General features: G+C 46.6%; 1 protein-coding gene across 2 annotated transcripts in view; it reads left to right on the top strand.

Moving 5' to 3' along the window:
* Window positions 1-3,803: 3,803 nt before the first annotated feature.
* The window catches only part of GFOD1 (Gfo/Idh/MocA-like oxidoreductase domain containing 1), a 129,677-nt gene continuing 110,819 nt past the window's right edge, over window positions 3,804-22,661 (top strand). The window contains exons 1-2 of one of the 2 annotated variants that reach the window (XM_016954923.4): window positions 3,804-4,894; window positions 20,782-22,143. In XM_016954923.4, coding sequence (XP_016810412.1) covers window positions 4,642-4,894; window positions 20,782-20,975 — 447 coding nt within the window. In that variant the 5' untranslated portion in view covers window positions 3,804-4,641 and the 3' untranslated portion in view covers window positions 20,976-22,143. Of the gene's footprint in view, window positions 4,895-20,781; window positions 22,144-22,661 lie in introns of those variants that run through there. The other variant, XM_016954922.4, reaches the window with a different exon arrangement.

The following is a 22,661-nucleotide window of genomic DNA, read 5'->3' as shown; positions in this document are numbered from 1 at the left end:
CCCTCACGAGACACCCTCTGTACTGGAAGTTGAGTAGTGGCTCTAAAACACCAATCTAATTATTCATTCTCCCCACCATGCTGGCCTCCGCATACACCTTTCCACCTTGAGTTAGCCTGTTCATAGCTTTCCTCTGTCGAGACTATTCTCCTCTCTTTCTTCTGGCTAACTCCAGGAAGTCTTTCAAAACCTGGGCCCACCCACTTCTCTCAGTGCATGTCTTCACAGTCTTCCCATTCAGATTTCAGAACCCTCCTCTGCTCTCGAATCAACCCATGCAGACCAGTCTTATGGGTGCGTCATGTTGTGTTGCCATGGCCAATTCATGTCATCAATCAATGGGCTACCAGGCGTAAGCAACCTGGGGGCAGGGGCTCTGTCCTACTCCACTGTGCATCTCCATTGCATGCGCCATTCTTGCACATGGCACTTGGCACGGTTCTGATGACTTTATAAATATTAACTCATAACAACACATGATTGTTAGAGGAATGTGCAAGCATTCATTCAACAAAAGGGTACTGAATATTTAGCAGGTGCCAGGTACAATTTTAGGTGTTGGGGATTCAGAAGTGAATGAGACACCCAAACTTCTTATCTCAGTGAATTTGTAACCTGTCAAGGCAAATGAATGATAAACAGATAGGCAGGCATATAATATAATGTGAGGCAGTGACAGGAGGTATAAAGAAAAATAAAGCTGGACAAAGGGATGAAATATGACAGAGTTGTCATTTTAGATGAGATGGTCAGGCCAGGCAGTCTGAGCAGAGGCTTGAGCAAAGTGAGCAGAGAGCCCCGTGGATTTGTGTGTGTATGTGTGTGTGTGTTGGGGTGGGGGGAATGGGGTGTCAGGCAAATGAAACAGCAAGTGCAAAGGCCCTGGGGCAAGAACAAACTCAGCCTGTAAAGAGCACAGCAAAGAGGCCAGAGTGCTGGAATGCAGGGTATGGGGAGGTATGCAATAGGCCTATGGGTTAGGCCAGGTAGAGTCTTTCAGGCATGCTGAGGCCTTTGGAGTTGATTTGAAGTGTGAAGGGTATTCACTGGCAGGTGCCAAGCATGACGGGTGATGATTCAACTTATCTTTTATGGGATCTATGGACTATGAGGGGCATCACTGGAAGCAGGTAAACCAGTAAGGACAGTGGTCCTGATAGTGATGATGGTGACTTGGACTCCCCAACCATGGCAGGGAGAGGTGGGCAGACTCTGGATGCATTCTGCAAGTGGAGCAGACAGGATTTGCTGATGGTTGGCTATAAAGGATATGAGGACCAGATGACTCCATGGCTTTTGGCCAACTGGTGAACTGGTGATTTTATTTATTGATGAAGGAGGAATGGCTTGAGAGTAAGGTTGGAAATGAAGTGTTCTGTTTTAAACCTTTAAGTTGGACTTGCTAGCAGGACATAGTTTTGCCTTCTATGAAATGGAGATAATGTTTATTTATAAATTTTAATGAGAATAAAATGTGATCATTTTCTTTGATGTTATATAGATAGAAGGTCTCTTTTCTTTCTTTTTTGGAGAAAAGGTCTCCCTCTGTCACCCAGGCTGGAGTGCAGTGGCATGATCAAGGCTAGGCCCACTGCAGCCTTGAACTCCTGGGCTCAATCCCACCTCAGTCTCCCAAGTAGCTGGGACTATAGACACACAACACACCACCATGTCCAGCTAATTTTTAAATTTTTTAGGAAATGAGGTCTTGCTACGTCGCCCAAGCTGGTCTAGAACTTCCGGCTTAAGCGATACCCCTGGTTAGGCCTCCCCAGTCAGTGGGATTATAGGTGTGAGCCACCACAGCAGGCTTAGAAGGTCCATTTTTTATTCACACTCAAGCTAGGGGTAGAGTTCTTTTTAAAAGAACACAAACAAAACTCCATCTTATTACTTAGATATTGCTTCACTGTACAATGGTCTCTCTCATCAAGAAATGACATTGGTAACAGACCCATTCTCTATATTTATTTATTTAACATTTATATAGAACTTACTATGCACCATGCCTTATTCTCAGGACTTTGTAAGTATTAGTGAATACGATCCTGTAAAACCCCTTGTGGTATATACCATTATTACCCACCCATTTTACAGATGAAACTATGCCGCAGAGAAGTGATTTGCTCAAGGTCCCACAGCTAGTAAATGGCAGAGCCAGAAGTCAACGCCAGTGGCTCTAGCTGTGCTCCGACCACTAATGCACATCCTCTGCTCCCTGAAAGCCTGGCCATCTCTGACATGTGACAAGCCTGTGATGTATCCAGCCCCTTGGGTCTGACACCACTGCCTGCCCCTGTGCCCAGATAGGCGTTCCTGCCTTGGTTCTTACAAAACCCCTGCTCAAAAGAAGCCTGTTAGTATTGAGGGCAACACCCCTCTTTGTCTCTCAGTTCTCCCCAGGCTGCTGCCAGCCACCCAGCACTGTGTCCTTTGTGCCTTTCTTCTAATGCCCTAGGTCAGCCTCCACCCCGCATTGCCACACACAGCTTTTTTGGTATCCTGCTCTCTCCACGTGCCCCGCCTCACTGCCAGTTGTTACAAGTTGTTTTAAACTCTTGCAAGTATCACGTTTTCCACTCGTGTTGCGGCAGACCATGTGCTACATTGAGCCCAGTGCTGAAGACAGGAGATGAACATGACCTGACCCATGACCTCTCCAGAGACCTTCAGCTAGAAGACGTGCCTTTCACTTTTTAGTCCCCTCTCCCGGCACCAAATGGGTGCGAAGCGGGCATTCGATGAATATGCATTCATTTATTTAGCAAATGTTTATTGAGCGCCTACTACATACAGGGCAAGGCAGTGTGCCAGGTGCCAAGGATATGGCGGAAAACCAGACAGACGCAGAGTCCCCATGGCTCCAGAGGTGCGGGGCCAGCCTTGGCCAGTCCTCCTCAGTGCCCCCTCGAGGGCCTGGGAAGGGTGCAGGGTGGTGGAGGTGGGGGCAAGCTGGGAGAAGTAAAGGCTGCGGTAAGTGGCGACGGCAACAGGAGCCGAAGCAAGAGGCGGGCGTGGCATGTGGCCAGGGCGACATATCCGTCTCGAAACTAGACACGAGACGCACGTGCCGCAGCGGCCTCGGAGACCCCCTGCCCCGCTGCGGCCGTCCACACCACAGCGTCTACGCGGGGGCGGGCATGGACCTAGGGGCGGGGGAGGTGGGAGGCAGATGGGAGCCCGCCAAGACTGGACTGTCTTGGAAGAAGGCGGCTGAACCGTGCGTGCGCGGCCGGAGCGGGGGCGCGCGATTGGAGCAGGCTAGCTTGGAAGGAGACCGTAGAAGTCTGCGGTTCCGTGCCCAGACTCTGGGGCCTGGATTCCAATCGCAGGCCTGTTGCTTATATATGTCACCTTGCGCAAGTCCCTTAGCCTTCATTGCGGCTCATTCACATCACTGGTAAAATGGGTTTCCAATAACCTTAGGTTGCTGCGAGGACTAAAAGGGACAATACCTGGAAAGGCGTTAGTATGATGCTCAGCACGCAAGAAACGCTCCGGGAGCCGAGGTTATTATTACCGGCTGTTCGCACCTCGCCGGGTCCCCTCACCTACCCCAGGCCAAGGCGCCCACTGCTCTCTTCCAAGGGACAGCCGACTAACCTATTAGGGCGCGCCCTGCCTGGATAGATGTATTTGCTTGCTTGGGGCGGGGTTTGGAGTGAAGCAGGGAAGAGAAGGAGATGGTGAGGGCAAAGAAAGGGAAGAAGCGGAGGGGCAGGAGGCGGGCGAGGCGGGCGAGGCGGGGCCGGGGAGGAGCCGGGCTGGGCTCCCGGGGCCCGGGCGCAGCGCGCACCCGGAGCTGGCGGCGGCGGGGGCGGGGGCGGCGCGCGGCGGCCAATGGCGCGCGGCGCTGCAGCGAGGGCGGTGCAGGAACACCGGCCGCTGACAGCCAAACTCGCCAACTCCGCCCTCGTCCCCGCGGGATCCCGGAGCCTGAGCCGGCCTGGGGCCGAGGCCGCCCGAGCCGCGAGGCGAGCGAACATGGCAGCAGAATGAGGAGGCTGGCGCCGGGTCGTGGCCGCCGCTGCCGCGCTGCAGCTCGGGATCCCAGTCCGGCGCGCTCCGGGCCGCATCCTTAGCCGGCCTCCTGGCGGCCGCGGGATTATTTCATTCCCAACGGAGAGCTAGGGAGAAAGGAGACTCCCCCGCGGAGCGGTTCCGTGCTTTGGCAGGGTGTAGACGTTTGTCTGTGCGATTCGCCGGCTGCGCAAACGACGCGGGAGAGAGCCGGTCCCGGGCTGCGGCGGCGCGGCCGCGGGGATGAGCCGGCCATGGAGCGGCCTTGGCGGGGCGCACGCAGCGGACTGGCGCTGCCGCGGGAGCGCAGCCTGAGCCGGGGCTCCAGGGGGCTTCGAAGCCTCCGGCGCCCTGGAGGGGTCCCTGCCGCCGACTCCGGGAAGGACGCGAGCCCCGCGTGGCGGACACTGCCGCAGTCACCGTTCTGAGGCGCCCCGAGCTTGCTCCGCCTGCAGCTCGGTGCGCTCTGGGCACCCGGGCGCCTTGCCCGGTGCACGGCGGCTGGCGCACCGCGGCTAGATTGGCTACAGGAGCGGGGTGCAGGACTGGCTAGAGGTGGGTGTGTGCGCGCGTTGGACTGGAGATCCGAGCAGAAGCAGAACCAGGCGGCTCTGAGCAGCCATGCTTCCCGGGGTGGGCGTGTTCGGCACCAGCCTCACGGCCCGTGTCATCATCCCGCTGCTGAAAGACGAGGGCTTCGCGGTGAAGGCGCTGTGGGGCCGCACGCAGGAAGAAGCGGAGGAGCTGGCCAAGGAGATGAGTGTCCCCTTCTACACTAGCCGCATTGATGAGGTGCTGCTGCATCAGGACGTGGACTTGGTGTGCATTAACCTGCCGCCGCCCCTCACCAGACAGATCGCTGTCAAAACCCTAGGTGAGCGACCCCTACCCCGCATCCTCCGTCCCACCCCCGCCCTTTAACCTTCTCTGGGTTCCTTCCCCCCTGCCTTTCCCTCTCCGCATCCCAGAAGCTTACCCTGCATCTACGCTGCCCCGGGGATCTGAGATCCCAGATCCAATTCAGAGTTCCCTCCTTCCTCGTCCCCGGCCTTCCCCACCTTTGCGCTTCCCTCCTGCCTCCTGGCACCACTTGGACGCGCTTCCCCACGTGTGTAGATTGCAGGCTGGAGAAGGCGTGTGTTCCGGGGATCCGAACTAGGAAGATCAGATGCCGATAATAGGGGATAGGGTGCTCCGCGAGAAGAGGAAAGTTAGTCCTCAGCTGTGTGTGTAGTGTCCAAGTGTGTGTGTGTGTGTGGGGGGGATGGGGGGGTGGAAGAGGGTTGTGCGCGCGCGCGCCTGGGAGAGGCGAGTGCGCGCCCAGAAACGCCTGAATAAAAGGCCGCACACGTGTGTCGGGTTTTCTTGGGTGCGATAGAGGACCTGCCCTTCAGCAGCTGTGGCGCCCTGCTAGGGTCGTTTGTTTCTTTCTGCTGTGAGTTAGTTTAGCGTGAGATTGCAGATGTTACCATCGGCTGGAATTATTTCGTCTGCGCTGGAGGCAAGGACGGTGGGAGTGGTTGGATGGGGGTGATGATGTATTAGAATGTTTTCAGAGGCGTCATAGGTTAGTAAAGACTGACTTGGTAAAACCAGGGGGTTTTAACTTTTGACTGCAGCCTCCCGGGAAATGTCTTCTGCCCCAATTTGGAGTAATAGATTTTAAATTTTTAGGAGGATGGGCGCAGTAGCTCCAGAGGCATGGATGCTTTGCATCAGAAAAGGCCCTCCCTAATCGCCTTCAGGAATAGTTTCCGAAGGCACAGTGTTGACCCGCGGGCTGGAGATGAGTTCAGGGTGCCTCACCATCTGGTCCCTACTCCCCTCAACTCCCAGGCAGTCTGAACAATCTCTGAGGACAGAGTAGCAGCCTCTCAGCCTATGCTCAGGGGAAAGAGAAGGGCATGTTTTGTTCATCATCAGTTCTTGCACGTAACCTAAAACAATCCCAGGAAGGTTGCTTGATCTTACAATTCCAAGAAAATGAGCAGCTCACCTTTGAAAGCTGAAGTTTCTATTGGTGAGGAAAAACACAAAGCTTATAACAAGAACAAAGCTTATAACCAGATGAAGCGAATAGTAGAACAGATTAGAAGGGAGGAGCTGCGAAGGAACAGAGACAACATCCAGAAACCAGCCGGAAGTTATGTAGTCTTGGAAAGACTGTTTTATTTGTTAAAAATAGGTATGGATTCAGGGTAGGTGAAATATACGTGTGTTTTAATTCTGTCTTCGAAGAGCTATGAACAGAATGTAAAACTCTTTCTCCATAGAAAGGCATTTTCATCAGGCCATTTGGCTATTGACTCAGATGCAACATCTGATAGAATTCCTAAGAAGGCTGCCCACATTGTCAGTTTTAATTGTCAGTTAATTTTATTAAGTGTCTGCCCTTTGTGGCCTGTTTCTTTGGCCTTGAACTGAATGCCATTGAGTCTGGCTAATATTTATTTTCTGTTTAATGGAACATGTATGTTGGGTGGATAACTCCCTTGTTTACATTGGCTCTTTGCATATCAAATATTTTATAACGATCTTATGGTATAATTCTATTAGTGCAATTTGTACAAAACTGATCCCTGATGAGCCCTGCGTATACTGGAGAGCTTAGGACTGGTCATATCTGAAAGACCATGTTGTTAACATCGTTTCTCCACCATAAAGATGGCAGTTCCTGTCCTGGGTTCAGACCCACAGAGCAAACCTAGAGCAGGAGGGTGGCAATTTGGGGAACAAGGATGACCTTGTTTTCTGGCTGTCTCTGGGACCGTGGCCATGAAAGTGTCTGGGGGCTCTGGTTTCAAGAGATGTGACACAAATTAGACATTTCTGGATACTTCTTCTGTTCTTATTTTTCAAATATCCCTGTGACTTTAATGAACAAGACATGTCTGTTACCTCTTCAAAACCAGCGATAAGAGGCATAATAGACCTAGTTTAGTAATGATGATGACAGAATAGGGTTTTGTTCATGTTTTTAGGGTAGGTTTTGAGCTTCTTTCTTCTTTCTTTTTTTAACTCCTTCTTTTGCAGGGTGCCCCTGCGAGTGCACAGTGGGGTGGTCGTCTTGGTTTGCTTTACAGTCACTGTTGAAGGTTCAACACATAGAACGTAGGAAGTGAAAAACCCCAAACAGTTATCAGGCTGATCTGGCTGTTGGGAGTGTATAGATACGAGTGTTTGCCTGGAATTGAAACTAGCTACTTTGACTCATCCTGGTAAATTGTCCTTTTAGCAAAGGCCTGGACTTTGAATTGCTTGCCCAGTGAGGGTGACAGGTCTGTAGCCCTCGATCCACACTCATAACTGGTCACAGGCCTGTCAAAGTAAGGGGCTAGGGACCCTACAAAGTGTGGTCTAGGGACCACAGTGAAATGAAACTTCAGATCAATTGAATCACACACGTCCTCCTTTAATTTTTAAAAATTTCCTCAAAATCCCTACCTTTGTGAATGAGGCATTCCTCTGTTGTAGAGGCATTTCTACCAAGTGTACTTTCTACACTGTCCAAGGCTGCCTCTTATTAAGTACATACTTTATGCCAGGCAGCATGGTAAGTGCTGTGTATAAAGCATTTCATTTCATGACTAAAATAATCCTCTAAGATAGATATTAGCTCCATTTCACAAATGAAGCAACTGAGATTCAGAGACCTGAGTCACTTTGCTCCTAGACCTACAGCTAGAGATTTGAACCCAGCACTCTACCTCCCCCGGAGTCATTTCTTCCTCTTCCATCAGCTGTACCTGTTCCTCTGCCATAGATCATGGCAGCCCAGGTCAGACTGTTGGAGTTGTCCTTTATTCCATCCCAGCCCTGGAATCGGTTCCCAAACCTGTTTGATGCCATCTGAAACTCTCTGTGTCTGTTCCCCATAGAAGTCAGGTCCTTTCGTAGTTTCTGAACTAGGTTCCAGTCCACCCCACCCAACCCTGCCTCTAGCCACTATCTACACTGCTGCCAGGTATGGAGTATCTGGCAGTGCTAGAGACCTGGTCATGTCATTGTTTCCCCTTTCAGGAAAAGCCCCAGCTGATTGGCGTGACATGCCCAGCCTCACATCCTGAAGAAGTGAGCCCAGCCTCACGTCCTGGTGGCCATTCCCGAACCCAAGGGCTTCAGCGAGCCCACCCTGCTGGGGTTTCCTTGAATGGGCCCTGTTGGCGCACATGTCCAGGTCTCTGTCAGGAACTTCCTTGTCCCTTGAGGTCTCCTTCCATGTTCGCCCTTCAATACTCAGCCCAAGTGTTACCGCTTCCTCTCCCTCAAACCCCCCACCCTACATACCCTTCTGTTGTCTCAGCACCGTGTGCCCCCATCTTGCCTAGCACCTATTTTAAGGCATTCATTTAACATTTAAATTTTATTTAGTTATTTTGAATTGGCTATATATTCATGTGGTACAAATTTCAAATGCTATAAAAGTACACAGTGAAGACTGAATGTCCCCTAGTCCCTGTCTTTGGACAGGAGGCAATCATTATTACCAGTTGTTTATGTCTCCCATTCAAGGCCATATATATATGTATATATAACACATAATATATACATATATTTTACATATACACTAATATATAGATGTATATATAACATAAAATATATGCATATATTTTACATATACACAAATATGTGAAACTCTGAATGTGAAAGTATTAAAAATAATATATATTTTTCAAGGTATATCCTGGCAAGTATATGTATGGGAATTTAATTTAATTTAATCTAATTTTATTTTATTTTTTGAGACGGAGCCTCGCTCTGTTGCCCAGGCTGGAGTGCAATGGTGCGATCTTGGCTCACTGCAACCTCCACCTCCTGGGTTCAAGTGATTCTCCTGCTTCAGCCTCCTGAGTAGCTGGGATTATAGGTGTGTGCTACCACACCCAGCTGATTTTTGTATTTTTTAGTAGAGATGGGGTTTCCCTATGTTGGCCAGGCTGGTCTCAAACTCTTGACCTCAGGTGATCCGTCTGTGTTGGCCTCCCAAAGTGCTGGGATTACAGGTGTGAGCCACTACGCCTGGCCTGTGTGGGAATTTTAAAAACCTTTTACACAGTTGGTAGCATGCCATTCATTCTTATGGACCTTACTTTTGTCATGCAACAATATTAGCTTGAAAATTTATATATGTTAAAATTTAAATATTATTTTAAAAATATATTAAATGTATTAAATTTATTACATAAATTTAATATAGTAATATAATCAATGTTAAGCAATATAAATATTAATATAAATTAATTATATTTAATCAGTTAATATCCATTATTAAATTTATGTTTATATCTTTACATATACAGCATATACATATACACATTTGTATATATACATATATTAACATATTTATAGATATACATGTATGCACATTTTTATATATATTACAATATATAACATATAATATATACATATATTTTACATATACACAAATATATGAAACTCTGAATATGAAAGTATTATTGTTCCTATTTTTGGCTACCTAGTATTTCATTGTATGGATACATCAAAATTTATTTAAGCAGTTCCCTGTTACTCAACATTTAGGTTGTTTCCAATTTTTGCTTATACAACCATGTAATGAATAATCTTGAGCATATGTCATTTTGCACACATGCCAGCTTGTTTGTGGGATAGATGTGTAAATTGCTGGTCAGAGAGTACATGCTGATTACATTTAACAAAGATATTGCCTAATTAACTGGCACCTAAAATGACACTGTATTTTTTGTTAATTTCCTTGTTGCTTCTCCCAGCAAGCGTCTTGACGGTCAGGATGCAGATAAGGCAAAGAAGCCTCACTCACCTTTGTGTCCCCAAGCCAGCCTGCCTGGGTCCAGTCTTGTTTCTTATGCAGTCTACTCTGTACAATGGGGAAAGTGAGCACATGTGCACACGTGTGTGTGTGTGTGTGTGTGTAAGGTATCACTCTCCACTTTCAGTGGCTCCCACAGCACCTAGAATAACATCCAAGCTCCTTGGCATGACTTTCTTGGCCTGAAATGGCCCTGCCTTGTCCATCTCTCCCACTTCTTGGATGGCTTCACACACTCCTGGACTCTATATTCCGGCCACCTGGCCTCTTTTCTGTTCCTCACATGCCAATCTCTTTCCTGACTCTTGGCCTTTGCACCAGCTCATCCCTTTGCCCAGAAGGTTCTTGCCTCACTTTTTGGAATGGCTAGCTCATTCTCACTTTCAAGTCTCAGCTTACGTGTTACTTTGGGCGAGAGGCCTTTCTGGATCCTCCCCTCCCAATTAGAAGGTTCTCCTCCAACCTCAGTCCTGCCTCTGTCATCCTCTTTCTCTTCCTGGTAACACTCTTCATGGTGTGTGATGATCTCTTTCATTTGCTTGGTTGCTTTCTTGCTTGCTATTTGTTTCCCCAGCTAGAATGTGAGTTATTTCAAGGTAGGACCCTTGTCTGCTTGGTTCACCAGGGTACCCTTATCTCCCTTAGACAGTGCCAGACACTTAGTCACCTAGTAGACACACTATAAATATTTATTGAATGACAAATGAATGCATTTTCACTGAATACATGTATGCCTGGGGGAAGGCAAAAGGTTCTAAACAGAATGTGTCAATTAACACATAGTATTCTTATCCTCCTGCATGCAGTAGCTGAATGCCTCTCAAACTTTCATGTGTGGTTGTTTCACCTGGGGATCTTATCAAAAAACAGATTCCAGGTCAGGCACAGTGGCTTACGCCTATAATCCCAGCACTTCGGGAGACGGAGGCAGGAGGATTGCTTGAGCCCAGGACTTCGAGATCAGCCTGGGCAACATAGTGAGATCCTGTCTCTAGCCAGGCATGATGGTGCATGCCTGTAGTCCTAGCTACTTGGGAGACTGAGGTGGGAGGATCACCTGAGGCCTGGAGGTCAAGGCCGAGATCATACCACTACACTCCAGTCTGGGCGACAGAGTGAGACCCTGCCTCAAAGTAAAATAAAAACCAGATTCCTGGGTGGGACCTGAGATTCAGAATTTCTATCCAGCCCTCAGGCAGTGTGGATGCTGGAACAGTCAGACACTAGAGATGAGATAGCTCTCTGCCTTTGGGAACAGAAGACATACCCTCCTGTGAGTAATTAACCTGGCAGGGGAACCCTGCTAAAATACCTGTTGCCTTGTGTGGAATGTGATGACATCTGTTTTCATGATCTCTGTTTTTGAGACAGCAGTGCAGACTCTCTTGGTGAAGTTTCTCCATGGGAGTGCAAGGCTCTTTTGGGGTGGTGAGTAAGGCCACAGGGTTTCCATGAGCTTTGATCTTGCTGCACATTGATCTTGTCCCAACTTGTTTGGCGTCATCAGCTGAGGACCTGGAGCAATTGGCCCTTTTCTGTCCTTCTTCATGGTGTCAGCAGTTGCTTCATGTTGAAGAGGGCTGCCAGGAACAGAGGTGAGGGAACAAGGAGGAAATGGGGTTGAGAGAGGATTTTGCTGGCCAGCATTGCCACGCCAGCGGAAATAAGGCTGCAGATAATGCTCATGATGCACTTGGACTTGACAGCAGCCATTCTGACATCCTAGCAAACCCTGCATTTCCAGTTCTTGCTTGAGGTCTCTTCTGGATCTATGTGAAAAAGGTGATTGCATTTTTCTCTTTGGGTTCCTGCCCCTGAGCACTGAGTGAAATGATTTTTGGTCTATCAATTTGTCGTAGAGCCGAGGAAGCCCTTGGGCATTATTGTTAGGAAAAGTCAAGCATTACCAATCTCATTTCATCTAACTGAAATTAGGTGCAGTTGAATGATTATTTTGTTGATGATATCTGGCTTTGATAATGTGCAATTCTGCAGAAGTTTCCATTGGAGGGAGAAGAAGCTAAATGAAGAAGTTGGACTTTTGATACCTTAAACTGGGGAAGAAGAGCAACAACAAAAAGTGGAAGTCAATAGCATGTTTTAAGGGTTTCACCAAGAATGAAATATACAGGCACTTAGTTATATATTTGACTCAGGGCAATCATAGCCCAGGAAAGAGCATCATTATATAAGATGTTGTGCTTCATAACACTCATCAATGAAAGGAAAGGTTGACAGGTTACTACTGTGTGACTTTGGGAGTCATAATCATCCTTCCTGAGCCTCAGTTTTCTTACCAATAACACACAGCTAACACTATCATATAGGGTTGGTGTGATAAGTAAAATGAGAGGGAAAATATAAAGACCTACCCGGAGGCTGCCCTCAGCTCTCTGCATCAAGCTCAATAAACAGTAGTTTTTACTTTGCCCTAATGCAGTTAGTTCTTTTTAAAATTTTTAAAAATTTTTAAGTGAGTAGTTCTTTAGACTCTTCCAAATGGTGCTTTTGAAGATTTTTTAAAACTATTTTTTGAAGAGATGATTCCCTCCTGCAAGACTCAGAGACTATATTTAAATTTTTTCTTTTTTTTTTTTTTGGTAAAGGGATGGTACCTAAGCCAAGCTTCAGGTGTCATATTTGCTGTGAATCCAGTACGTGCTTCACAGCTACGTGATCACTCAAAGGTACTGATGGGGTTACCAAGAGCTCACCATGCTGCTGTGAAGATTTACTATCCCTTGCAGTGGGGGTGCTTAGGGGGGTTTCCCACATGACGCAGGAACAGGGCTGCAGCAGGGCTTTAGTAGATACCTGGAAACCGGAAACCCTCTGAATTTTATTCTGCTTCTCTCTGTGTGTCTGCTTCCTCATTCACCCCTCTCTACACCAGCATCCTCTGCTTCACATGTTCATGTGGTGGGTGAAAGATTGTCCACACGCAGCTCCCAAATATGAACATGACAGGTTCAGCCACCTCAAAGGTGCAGCCCTGCCCCCGCACCCAGCTGTCTCTGTTTGTACCAGATGCCTTCTCCCTGCTCAGTCTTTCCTGTGGTTACCCACGGTGTGGGGGATACATGACCAAATGCTGCGGAGACCACCCTGCTGGAGGGGTGGAGGGATTGTTAAGAGCAGTCATTCTGATCTGGGCTGCACTCTCCAAGAAAAGTGCTGATTCTAAGAATCTAGATGGTGGAAGTTATTACAAATATAGACATTTCGGCTGGGTGTGATGGCCACGCCTGTAATCCCGGCACTTTGGGAGTCCGAGGTGGTGGATCACCTGAGGTCAGGAGTTCGAGACCAGCCTGGCCAACATGCTGAAATCCTGTCTCTACTAAAAATACAAAAATTAGCTGGGAGTGGTGTTGTGCACCTGTAATCCCAGCTACTCGGGAGGCTGAGACAGGAGAATCGCTTGAACCCAGGAGGTGGAGGTTGCAGTAAGCCGAGATTGCACCATTGCACTCCAGCCTGGGCAACAAAATGAAAAAAACTCTGTCTCAAAACAAAAACAACAAACAGCAAACCAAATGTAGACATTTCTTGATTGTGTAGGTTTTTTTGGTTTCTTTGTTTTGTTTTTTTTTTGAGATAGATTCTCACTCTGTTGCCCAGGCTGGAGTGCAGTGGCATCATCTCAGCTCACTACAGCCTCCACCTCCCAGGTTCCAGCAATTGTTGTGCCTCAGTCTCCCAAGTAGCTGGGATTACAGGCATTTGCCACCACGCCTGGCTAATTTTTGTATTTTTGATAGAGATGGGGTCGCCGTGTTGGCCAGGCTGGTCTCCAATTCCTGGCCTCAGGTGATCCACCCGCCTCAGTCTTCCAAAGTGTTGGGGTTACAGGCATGAGCCACCATGCCTGGCCTGATTGTGTAGGTTCTTTATCCACTTTGTGAAATACAAATTTGGCATTTCACTGTTTTGATAATAACCATAGCAAAACAGTGAAAGAAATAGTAGATGTGATCATCTATTAATACCAACCTAGTTATTATTATTAAATTATTATTAAATTTAAGACATATATATTTTGAAGAGTGTGATGGGAAAGTAGATAAACATGACCAACTGCATGGAGTTCTGTGGTCTTGGTAGGTTTGTAGACCTTTACCAAGAGCCTCCTGGGTAGTGTGTGCAGCAGGTCACAGGAGTGCCACGAGACATAGTCCCTTTCTGCTCAAGTATTGTCTTAGGAGCTTGAAGGAGCCAGGAGTCAGGAAAAGATTGAGGGAGAAGGATTTCTGCCTCCAGACTGCCTTTGTACTGGAAACTGCAACATCAACTCTTCTATGGGTCTCCAGCCTGCCTGTCTGCCTGCCTGCCTGCCCTGCACATTTTAGACTTGCCAACCCCACAATTGTGCGAGCCAATTCCTTAAAACGAATCTCTCATCTATACACACACACACACACACACCCTATTGGTTCTGTTTCTCTGGAGAACCCTGACTAGTACAGATTTTGCCTGGATCAAGGCCACCTGGCTAGGCAAGCTGAGCAAGGAGATACCTGGAAGACGCGTCGGTGGAGAAACTGCTCTGGTTAGTTCCACTGGTGGGTGTGGGCCCCCTAGGAGAGCAGCAGGCCTCTGAGCACTTGTCCTCAAAGCAGGAGACCTGGAAAGCCAGCGTTCTTTTGGGTTCAGACTTGAGCTAAGGAGAATGTTGGGAAAGAGGCTGTCACACTCACCACTGAGAGCCACAGTGACACTTCACCCCGACCAATTCTATACCCGTCTACAGGTCTTTGACTTCTAGGGTTTGGGCAAGTCTGGGATGCCTTGGGGTTTAGACTTTCCTTGAGAATTGTTGATATCCTACTGTGGAGAATTAAAAAGTGCAGGAAAAATAACTTTACATTAAAATGTTATGATTTAAAAAAATTTTCCAGTCTCTAATTTTAATAGCCCTTAGAGTATTAAGATGCTTCTCTGATTAATGTCCTTAAACTGAAACTATAAATTACTCCAAAATTGTAAAGCTCCAATTAAGTTGGTTTGCAGTTTTAACACTACTTTTAAAAAAAATAGCTTTATTGAACTATATATACCATAACATTCTTCATTCTTTTTATTTCACAATATTCACCCATTGTAAGTGATTCCATTATTTTTAGTAAATTTATATATTTAGAACATTTTCAACACACTAAAACATTTCCTCATGCCAATTTGCAGTCAATCCTCACTCCCACTTCTGGCTCCAGGTAACTACTAATCTACTTTCTGTCTCTATAGTTTGCCTTTCCTAGAACTTTCATATAAGTGGAATCATGAAGTACGTAATCATTTGTGCTTGAGTTCTTTCACTTAGCATAACGTTTTTGATGTTCAGCTATGTTGTTGCACGGATCAGAAATTCATTTATCTTTATTGCTGGGTGATACTCCATTGTGTGGATATACCGCATTTTGTTTATCCATTCACCATCTGATGGATGTTTGTATTGTTTCCAGTGTTAAGTGATTGTGAATAATGCTGCTGTGAACATTTGCATATAAGTCTTTTGTGGAGCCATGTTTTCATTTCTCTTGGTTAAATACCTAGGACTGAAATTGCTCAGTTGTATAGTGTGTATATATTTAACTTTTTAAGAAACTACCAAACTGTTTTGCAGAGCAGTGGCATTATATTACATTCCCACTAGCAATGTAGGAGAGTTCTAATTTTCTGATATCATCACCAACACTTGGTATTGTCAGTCTTTTTTTTGAGATAGTCTCACTCCATTGACCAGGCTGGAGTGCAGTGGCATGATCTCAACTCCCTGCAACCTCCATCTTCTGGGTTCAACTGATTCTCCTGCCTCAGCCTCCCAAGTAGCTGGGATTACAGGTGTGCGCCACCATGCCTGTCTAATTTTTGTATTATTATTATTATTATTATTATTATTTTGAGATGGAGTCTTGCACTGTCACCCAGGCCGGAGTGCGATGGTGTGATCTCGGCTTACTCCAGCCGCCGCCTCCAGGGTTCAAGCAATTCTCCTGCCTCAGCCTCCTGAGTAGCTGAGATTACAGGCATCCGCCACCACACCCGGCTGATTTTTTTTTTTTTTTTTTTTTTTGTATTTTTAGTAGAGACAGGGTTTCACCATGTTGGTCAGGCTGGTCTCGAACTCCTGACCTCGTGATCTGCCTGCCTTGGCCTCCCAAAGTGCTGGGATTACAGGCGTGAGCCACCGCGCCTAGCCTAATTTTTGTATTTTTAGTAGAGATGGGTTTTCACCATGTTGGTCAGGCTGGTCTCAAACTCCTGATCTCAAGTGATCCGCCCACCTCAGCCTCCCAAAGTGCTGGGATTACAAGCGTGAGCCACCGTGCCCAGCCTTGTGAGTCTTTTTGATCATAGCCATTATAGTTGGTATGTAGAAGTATCTTGTTAGGACTTTGGTTTGCATTTTGTTAATAATAATTAATGATGTTGAACAGCTTTTCATGTGTTTATTAGACAGTCACATTTTTCTTTGATAAAATGACTATTCAAATCTCATACTCATTTTTAAATTGGGTTGTTTGTCATTTATTGATTTGTAAGCATTGATTTTGTGATTTTCTTATTTTGTTGAGGTAGCAGACTTCACTTCGGGGAAGGGGTAGAGTTTTTGTTTTTGGTTTTCATATACTTCCTCTTATTTTTGATTTTGGAACTAGTACAGCGGAACGAATTCTCCAACCCAAGAGAAATTAGTTTTGCCAAGTATTTACTGAAATGGTTCATGGAGTAGAAGAGCAAGACTACCAGGTGAGGGGTGCTCATGCCTGGGGCTCTGGCGTTGCCCAGGGCTGTGAGAATCCACTGAACCCTCTGCCAGGGGCATTTCCAACTTGAAGATTGTCTTCCAGTAGGGTTTTCTAACCACCTATTCTGCCCAGTGTCTGGAGAGTGTTTCTTTTTTTCCATTTATTTTTAGTTAGTAAATGCCTTTTGAATCCCTGTAGCACTATGTTAGCTGTGGTGAAAAATGCCCTATAAAGTAAGACATGGTCTTTGTCCTTGAAAGAAGAGCGCATAGGCAAACATGGAGCATGCAATGAGATACATGACTAAGTGCAGAGTGAATGGTTATATTGCAATGCCAGGAAGAGCTTGCTTGAGGCAGTAGAGTAATCCCTCAAAAATCATTATTGGATTAAGGGTCGATCACCTGGGTAAGCTTCCCAGTGCCAGTCTACAAAAGGCACTAAGGCAAAGGGGAAAAAAATGGCATTTTAATTTTAATTTTATTTTATTTTATTTTTTCCCGAGACGGAGTTTTGCTCTTGTTGCCCAGGCTAGAGTGATGTGGCACGATCTCAGCTCACCGCAACCTCTGCCTCCCAGGTTCAAGCAATTCTCCTGCCTCAGCCTCCTCAGTAGCTGGAATTACAGGCATGCACTACCACACCCAGCTAATTTTGTATTTTTAGTAGAGACAGGATTTCTCCATGTTGGTCAGGCTGGTCTCGAACTCCTGACCTCAGGCGATCCACCCGCCTCGGCCTCCCAAAGTGCTGGGATTACAGGCATGAGTCACCGTGCCTAGCCGCAAAAAATGTGTTAACAGGATCCCCCTCATAAAACGTTTTGTGTGTTTGAATGAGACACTTGCAGCACAAGGGGCCCGGAAGGGGCTTCCTCTAAGAGCTGGTGAATTATTGCTTCCAGTTTACTGCTGCACATTTGTTTTGTTGAGTAGGGAACATGAGCTTGACATCAGAGATAAAATGAGTGGGGCCCCATTCGTCCCGGGTGCAATTCCCCTCTTTGGTGGGTTGCTGAGAAGGTGGCACTGCAGAGAGTGGGTGCTGCCTGAAAGCTGAGGAAAGGGGCATTCCTGAGAGCTGGAAGGGTCCCAGAAGACCTCTTGGAAAAGGTGGGTTGGTCTTCAACTGGGCCCAGAAGAGGGGGTAGGATTTAAATAATTGAAAAGGTAGACATGGGAGGCTCTATGACGTAAAGTCCTCCTCAAGGAACCACTGGTTCTGCGAGATAAACTGTCTGAAATGCTACAAATACTTTTCTTCATCAGCAGTAAGTGTCACTTGCATCTTTCTCTCCCTTCATATCTCAAATGGTGACAGCCACAAATGACAGAGCTCTGGGGTCAGTCAAGGCAAACAGCTTGCTGGAGTGTTGGAAAGGACCCTGTTGAGAGGAGCCCAAATGGCCGCCTTAGAGGGCGTGGGAAGAACTGCAAAAGTTGATTCAGCTAGTAATGCTGTCAAGACAGCTCTGTGTCTGATGGAGTCAGGGGCGTGCTATGGTAAACAGAGTCAGCTTTTGAGAGGATGCCTTGAAGGGTGCCCAGCCCCTGGTTTGGTGCTTACATCCGATGGTGGTGGGAGCACATGTTCTCTTGTTATACAGTTGAGACCTGATGGTGCAAGGGTCAGGGCTGGCTGCAGCAATAATTTACTAGATGAGCAAGGATGCAATAATCTCCTTGGAGAAGGACATTTGCATATGACATGTGGACATGCCTCTCCCATCTTTCATGGTGGGTGGGGCTACAAACTCTGGATTTGTGTCACTGGTGTTTCAAATCCCTTTCTCACCTCCCTTTCTCCTCCCTTTCTCACCTCTCAGCATTCAGAAGTGAGAGCTCATGGAAATGATGATTGTGAGGCTCTCTCAGAGTAGTCTGCCATCTTGGGAGATGGTTTGAGGAAGAGGCCACAGTGGTGGAATGAATAGTTAACTCTTGACTTGGGATCCAGAAGTCAGACAACAGAGCCTTGCAAAGTTACTATGCTGGCTAGGCTTTTAAAAGATCCCTAGATGTGACAAAAATTGTCTATCTTCATTTTTTCTATTTCAAAAGGAAAAGTTCCTTGGCTAATTTGATGTCATTCTGGTGAAAGTAAAGTGATGCTCCTGAAGGCTTTTTATGGTCAATGGAAAAGGCAGTTTGAAGAGGCTGTCCCATCAGACTTCAGAAAGCTGGAGGCACTACAGAAATGGGTGTGTGGGCACTGCCCGGGGTTGAATCCTTGGCTGGCCATGTGCTATGTGGGTGTGGGCTCCTCACTTAACTCTTTGAAGCCCCAGTTTCTTTATCTGTATAATGGGGATAATAAAAGTACCCATCTCAGAAGGTTGTTGACCTAAACAGGGCTTTGTTTAAAATGAGGACTCAATAAATATGAGAATCTTGCTTAATCAGAACTTATTATGGTGAACTATGGTCCACTTATGATTTTCCTTGAACAAAGATTTATTGAGTGCCAGCTACATACCAGATGCTCTCTGGGTCTGTGCTATGCAGTACGGTAGCCATTAGCCACATGTGGCTGCTTAAATTTACATAAAACTAAATAAAATGAAAAATGCAGTTTTGATGTGGTTTGGCTGTGTCCCCGCTAAAATCTCAACTTGAATTGTATCTCCCAGAATTCCTATGTGTTGTGGGAGGGACCCAGGGGGAGTTAACTGAATCATGGGGGCCGGTCTTTCCTGTGCTATTCTGGGATAGTGAATAAGTTTCACGAGATCTGATGGGTTTATCAGGGGTTTCCACTTTTCTGTCTCCCTCATTTTCTCTTGCTGCCACCATGTAAGAAGTGCTTTTCACCTCCCGCCATGATTCTGAGGCCTCCCCAGCCACATGGAACTGTAAGTCCAATTAAACCTCTTTTTCTTCCCAGTCTTGGGTATGTCTTTATCAGCAGCTTGAAAACAGACTAATACAGTTTCCTCAGTTGTCCTAGCCACATTTCAAGCACTCAAAGGCCACATGGGGCTGGCTGGTAGCTACCATATTGGACCATGCAACATAGAACATACCCATCATTGCAGAAAGTTCTACTGGACAGCATTAATGGATATAGCAACGGGCAAATCAGTCACTTATGTGAGATCCAAACATGGATTTTTGAGCAACCCCAACTTGTGGGTGTGTTTCATTTTCTCCTGGGAATGTGTTGATAGTCTCCACATTGGGCTATGGGTGTCTCAATACTAATTAGTAGAGGTTTAACAAGGTCTGGGTGCTGCTTTCTGGATTTATTAGTAAGGACTCTATTATTAATGAGAAGAAGATGTGCTGTGGGAAGTTTCCTAAATTCTTTATTAGACACAGGGACTGAGCAACGAGATAAATGACAGTGCCCCTCCCTGCTCCACCCGCCTTCCCTCAGGTTTATTACAGGACTTTAGGTAGCAGATGGCACGGACCTGGGTGGGGTGATGCCAGGGCAGGAATTCTGCCTTTGCTCATAGGTAGCATCTTCCTTAACCCTCTCAGCCATCCTCTCGGGGAGGTAAGAAAGACATTTTCCCTCCTCAAAGCACCAAGAAGCAAAGGGTCTTAGTAGATGGCCCAGGAAGGTGGTGAGGGGAAGGAAGTATATGCCAGGCCTCTTTGTCCTGCAAGAACTTTCGAGAACACCTGGCAGCTAGCTCCTGAGGACCTGGGCCAGGGGGAGGAATTTTGACTTCAGAGTAAGGTGCTTTCTGCCTTACTGCCAACATGCTGTGCAGTTCCATGGGCAATGGGGTTTCCGACTTTATTCCTCCTCTCTCCACTCCCTTGTCCTTTCCTTCAGCCGAGGGGAGAGGCTACATAAATACTGAAGCATGAAACCTCAACTAATACGTACTTACTGTTTTGCTAATTATTATTGCTTTTTTTTTTTCTTTCGAGTCCCATTAATGTTGTGAAAGCCACATCCATCTGTGTGAGCAATCTTTAGGGAACTGGGACTGCTAAGTTCCAGCTTGTGGGGGCTTGGAGGGAGAGGTGAGTGTGCATTTGTGAGAGTGTGAGTGCACACACACTACAGTGTGCTGCCCACAGAATGTCTCTTGACTGTAGTCAAGGGCAAAGTAATGATTTTAGAGTACTTGTTATTTAAATGTGTCCCTGGCAGGCTCTTCTTATCTCCCACATGAATATGAATAATCAAAAGTGGGTGGTAGAAAATGAGATGTGTTCCTCTTCTCTGTCTCTTCTCCCTTTCCAACAGAACCAGGACACCAGAGGAAGAAAATCAGCAGACAGAAAAATACTGGGGAAAATAAAATGCCACGTGGTTCTGTTCAGCTGAGCTTCTGCTCCCTCCAGCACCCCCACGTGGGACATTTGTTTACCCCCCACGATGCTGCTCTTGGAGAGTCCCAGGGGACAGGTTTCAAGCCCTTGGGGATGCAGCCTGTCTAACTTAATATGCACAGCCGTTCACATCCAGGGCACAGAGGCAGCCTGGCTTTCCCTGGAGGCCCACGGGGACCACAATGCTGCATTTGTCTGTGGAACTGAGATTTAGCTGCACATTCTTGCCTGAATGCAGCGGGCCTCCAGCCACAGCCTGATGGCATGGGGGATTCCAGGAGGGATGTGCTTCATGAGCCGGCAATTGCTCTTCTTTCCAGTCCCCAGACCCAGCCAAGATTACAGATAGATGCGTTCATCGCGCGCAGGTGCTGGGGAAGCCAGTGGGACATCACTGGCTACATTCACCAACAGGATTTTCCAACTGCAGTGTTTATCGGTTTTTCAAACGAATTCAACATCTGTATTCCTCACCCATTTACTGAGTGGCTACAATGTGTAAGGCAATATTCTCAGTCATGGGGAGTTAGAAAAGGTCAAAGGCATATAAGATATGGCATGTGCTCTGAGAGAACTCATCATCTATCCAGAACCTACTCATCACATTTGGAAAGAGAAGAGAAACTAGCATTCTATGGAGTACTTACTATGTGCCAGATTTGGAGTGAGGCATAGTATGAGTGTTACTCATTTACATCTCATGGCCAACCTCCAATGTGGACATTTAGCATCTCCATCTTACAAGTGAGAAATTTCACTGTAGAGAGGTTAAATATCATGTGTCATTGATTCTGTGACATGTATTATTTTCACATTTGAACATCTGAAATATAGATATGTCTAAAAGGGCTTTTTTTCTTGGTAGTAAGATAACTGTAGGTCTTTGCAGTAGTGTCTTAGATTCTGTGAAATATGGTATTTTGGCAAGTGTACATGGCTAAGAACAAGTGGAATCAGAATTCAACTTAAGTTTGCTTGACTCCAAAGCTTATGTGTTTTCCAGTATAATGTGCTGCAGTATCAATGGTCTGTATGAACAAAGGCCATATCATTTTTATTGACAAAGTATAGAAATGGGGAAATGGTGACTGAACTGGAACTTGCATCATCTAATTCCATAACTGAGGAGACAATAGCCTGGGGACTGCATGTATCCCACAGGATGTTAAAAAATTGAGAAAATGTTATTTCATGATCTTCACTTCTCTGTTGATTATAACTTATTTTTGAAGAGGCTAAAATAAATGGCAAACTCTTGTATGGATAAGATATAAAAGGCGAGTGTGATGTATTCCTCCATCTGTTCTGGTGTGCTCCAGGCTGAGTGTGGTGCTGTTACCAACAGGGATTCTTTAGGGGATGTGACCAGTGGCCTCTTTACTGTTCTGGAGGGCCATAATAGGAGACACAGGCCAACTCCCTCTCCTACATAACTGAGTTCTGGGAAGTCCCCAAGAGCAGGCCCATGTGTGTTTATTATTGTCACAATGCCCCGTGGCCAGCACTTGCAGAGAAGAAGCAAGGTCTGTTGAATTCCACTAATGACCTGGATTCAGAAAGCAGTAGCAAGGGCTCCATAGGGGAGGAAACAGCTGATCCTGCTGCTGGCTTTTGCACACCATAGGCTTGATCTGCCTGGCTCCCATATGCTTAAACACATTTGGTTCCATAATGGGCTTTGATTAAGTCATTTTCCCGAGCAGCTGATGTGAAAAGCAGAGAACTGGAAGGGGGATTGGTCAGGGGGGCCTTGATATCTCAGATGGGAGGCTGTGGGGAATAGTGGAAAGAGAA

Source organism: Pan troglodytes, chromosome 5 (genome assembly GCF_028858775.2).
Source record: "Pan troglodytes isolate AG18354 chromosome 5, NHGRI_mPanTro3-v2.0_pri, whole genome shotgun sequence".
Taxonomy (NCBI): Eukaryota; Metazoa; Chordata; class Mammalia; order Primates; family Hominidae; genus Pan; species Pan troglodytes.
This window is presented reverse-complemented; position numbering and strand designations above follow the sequence as displayed.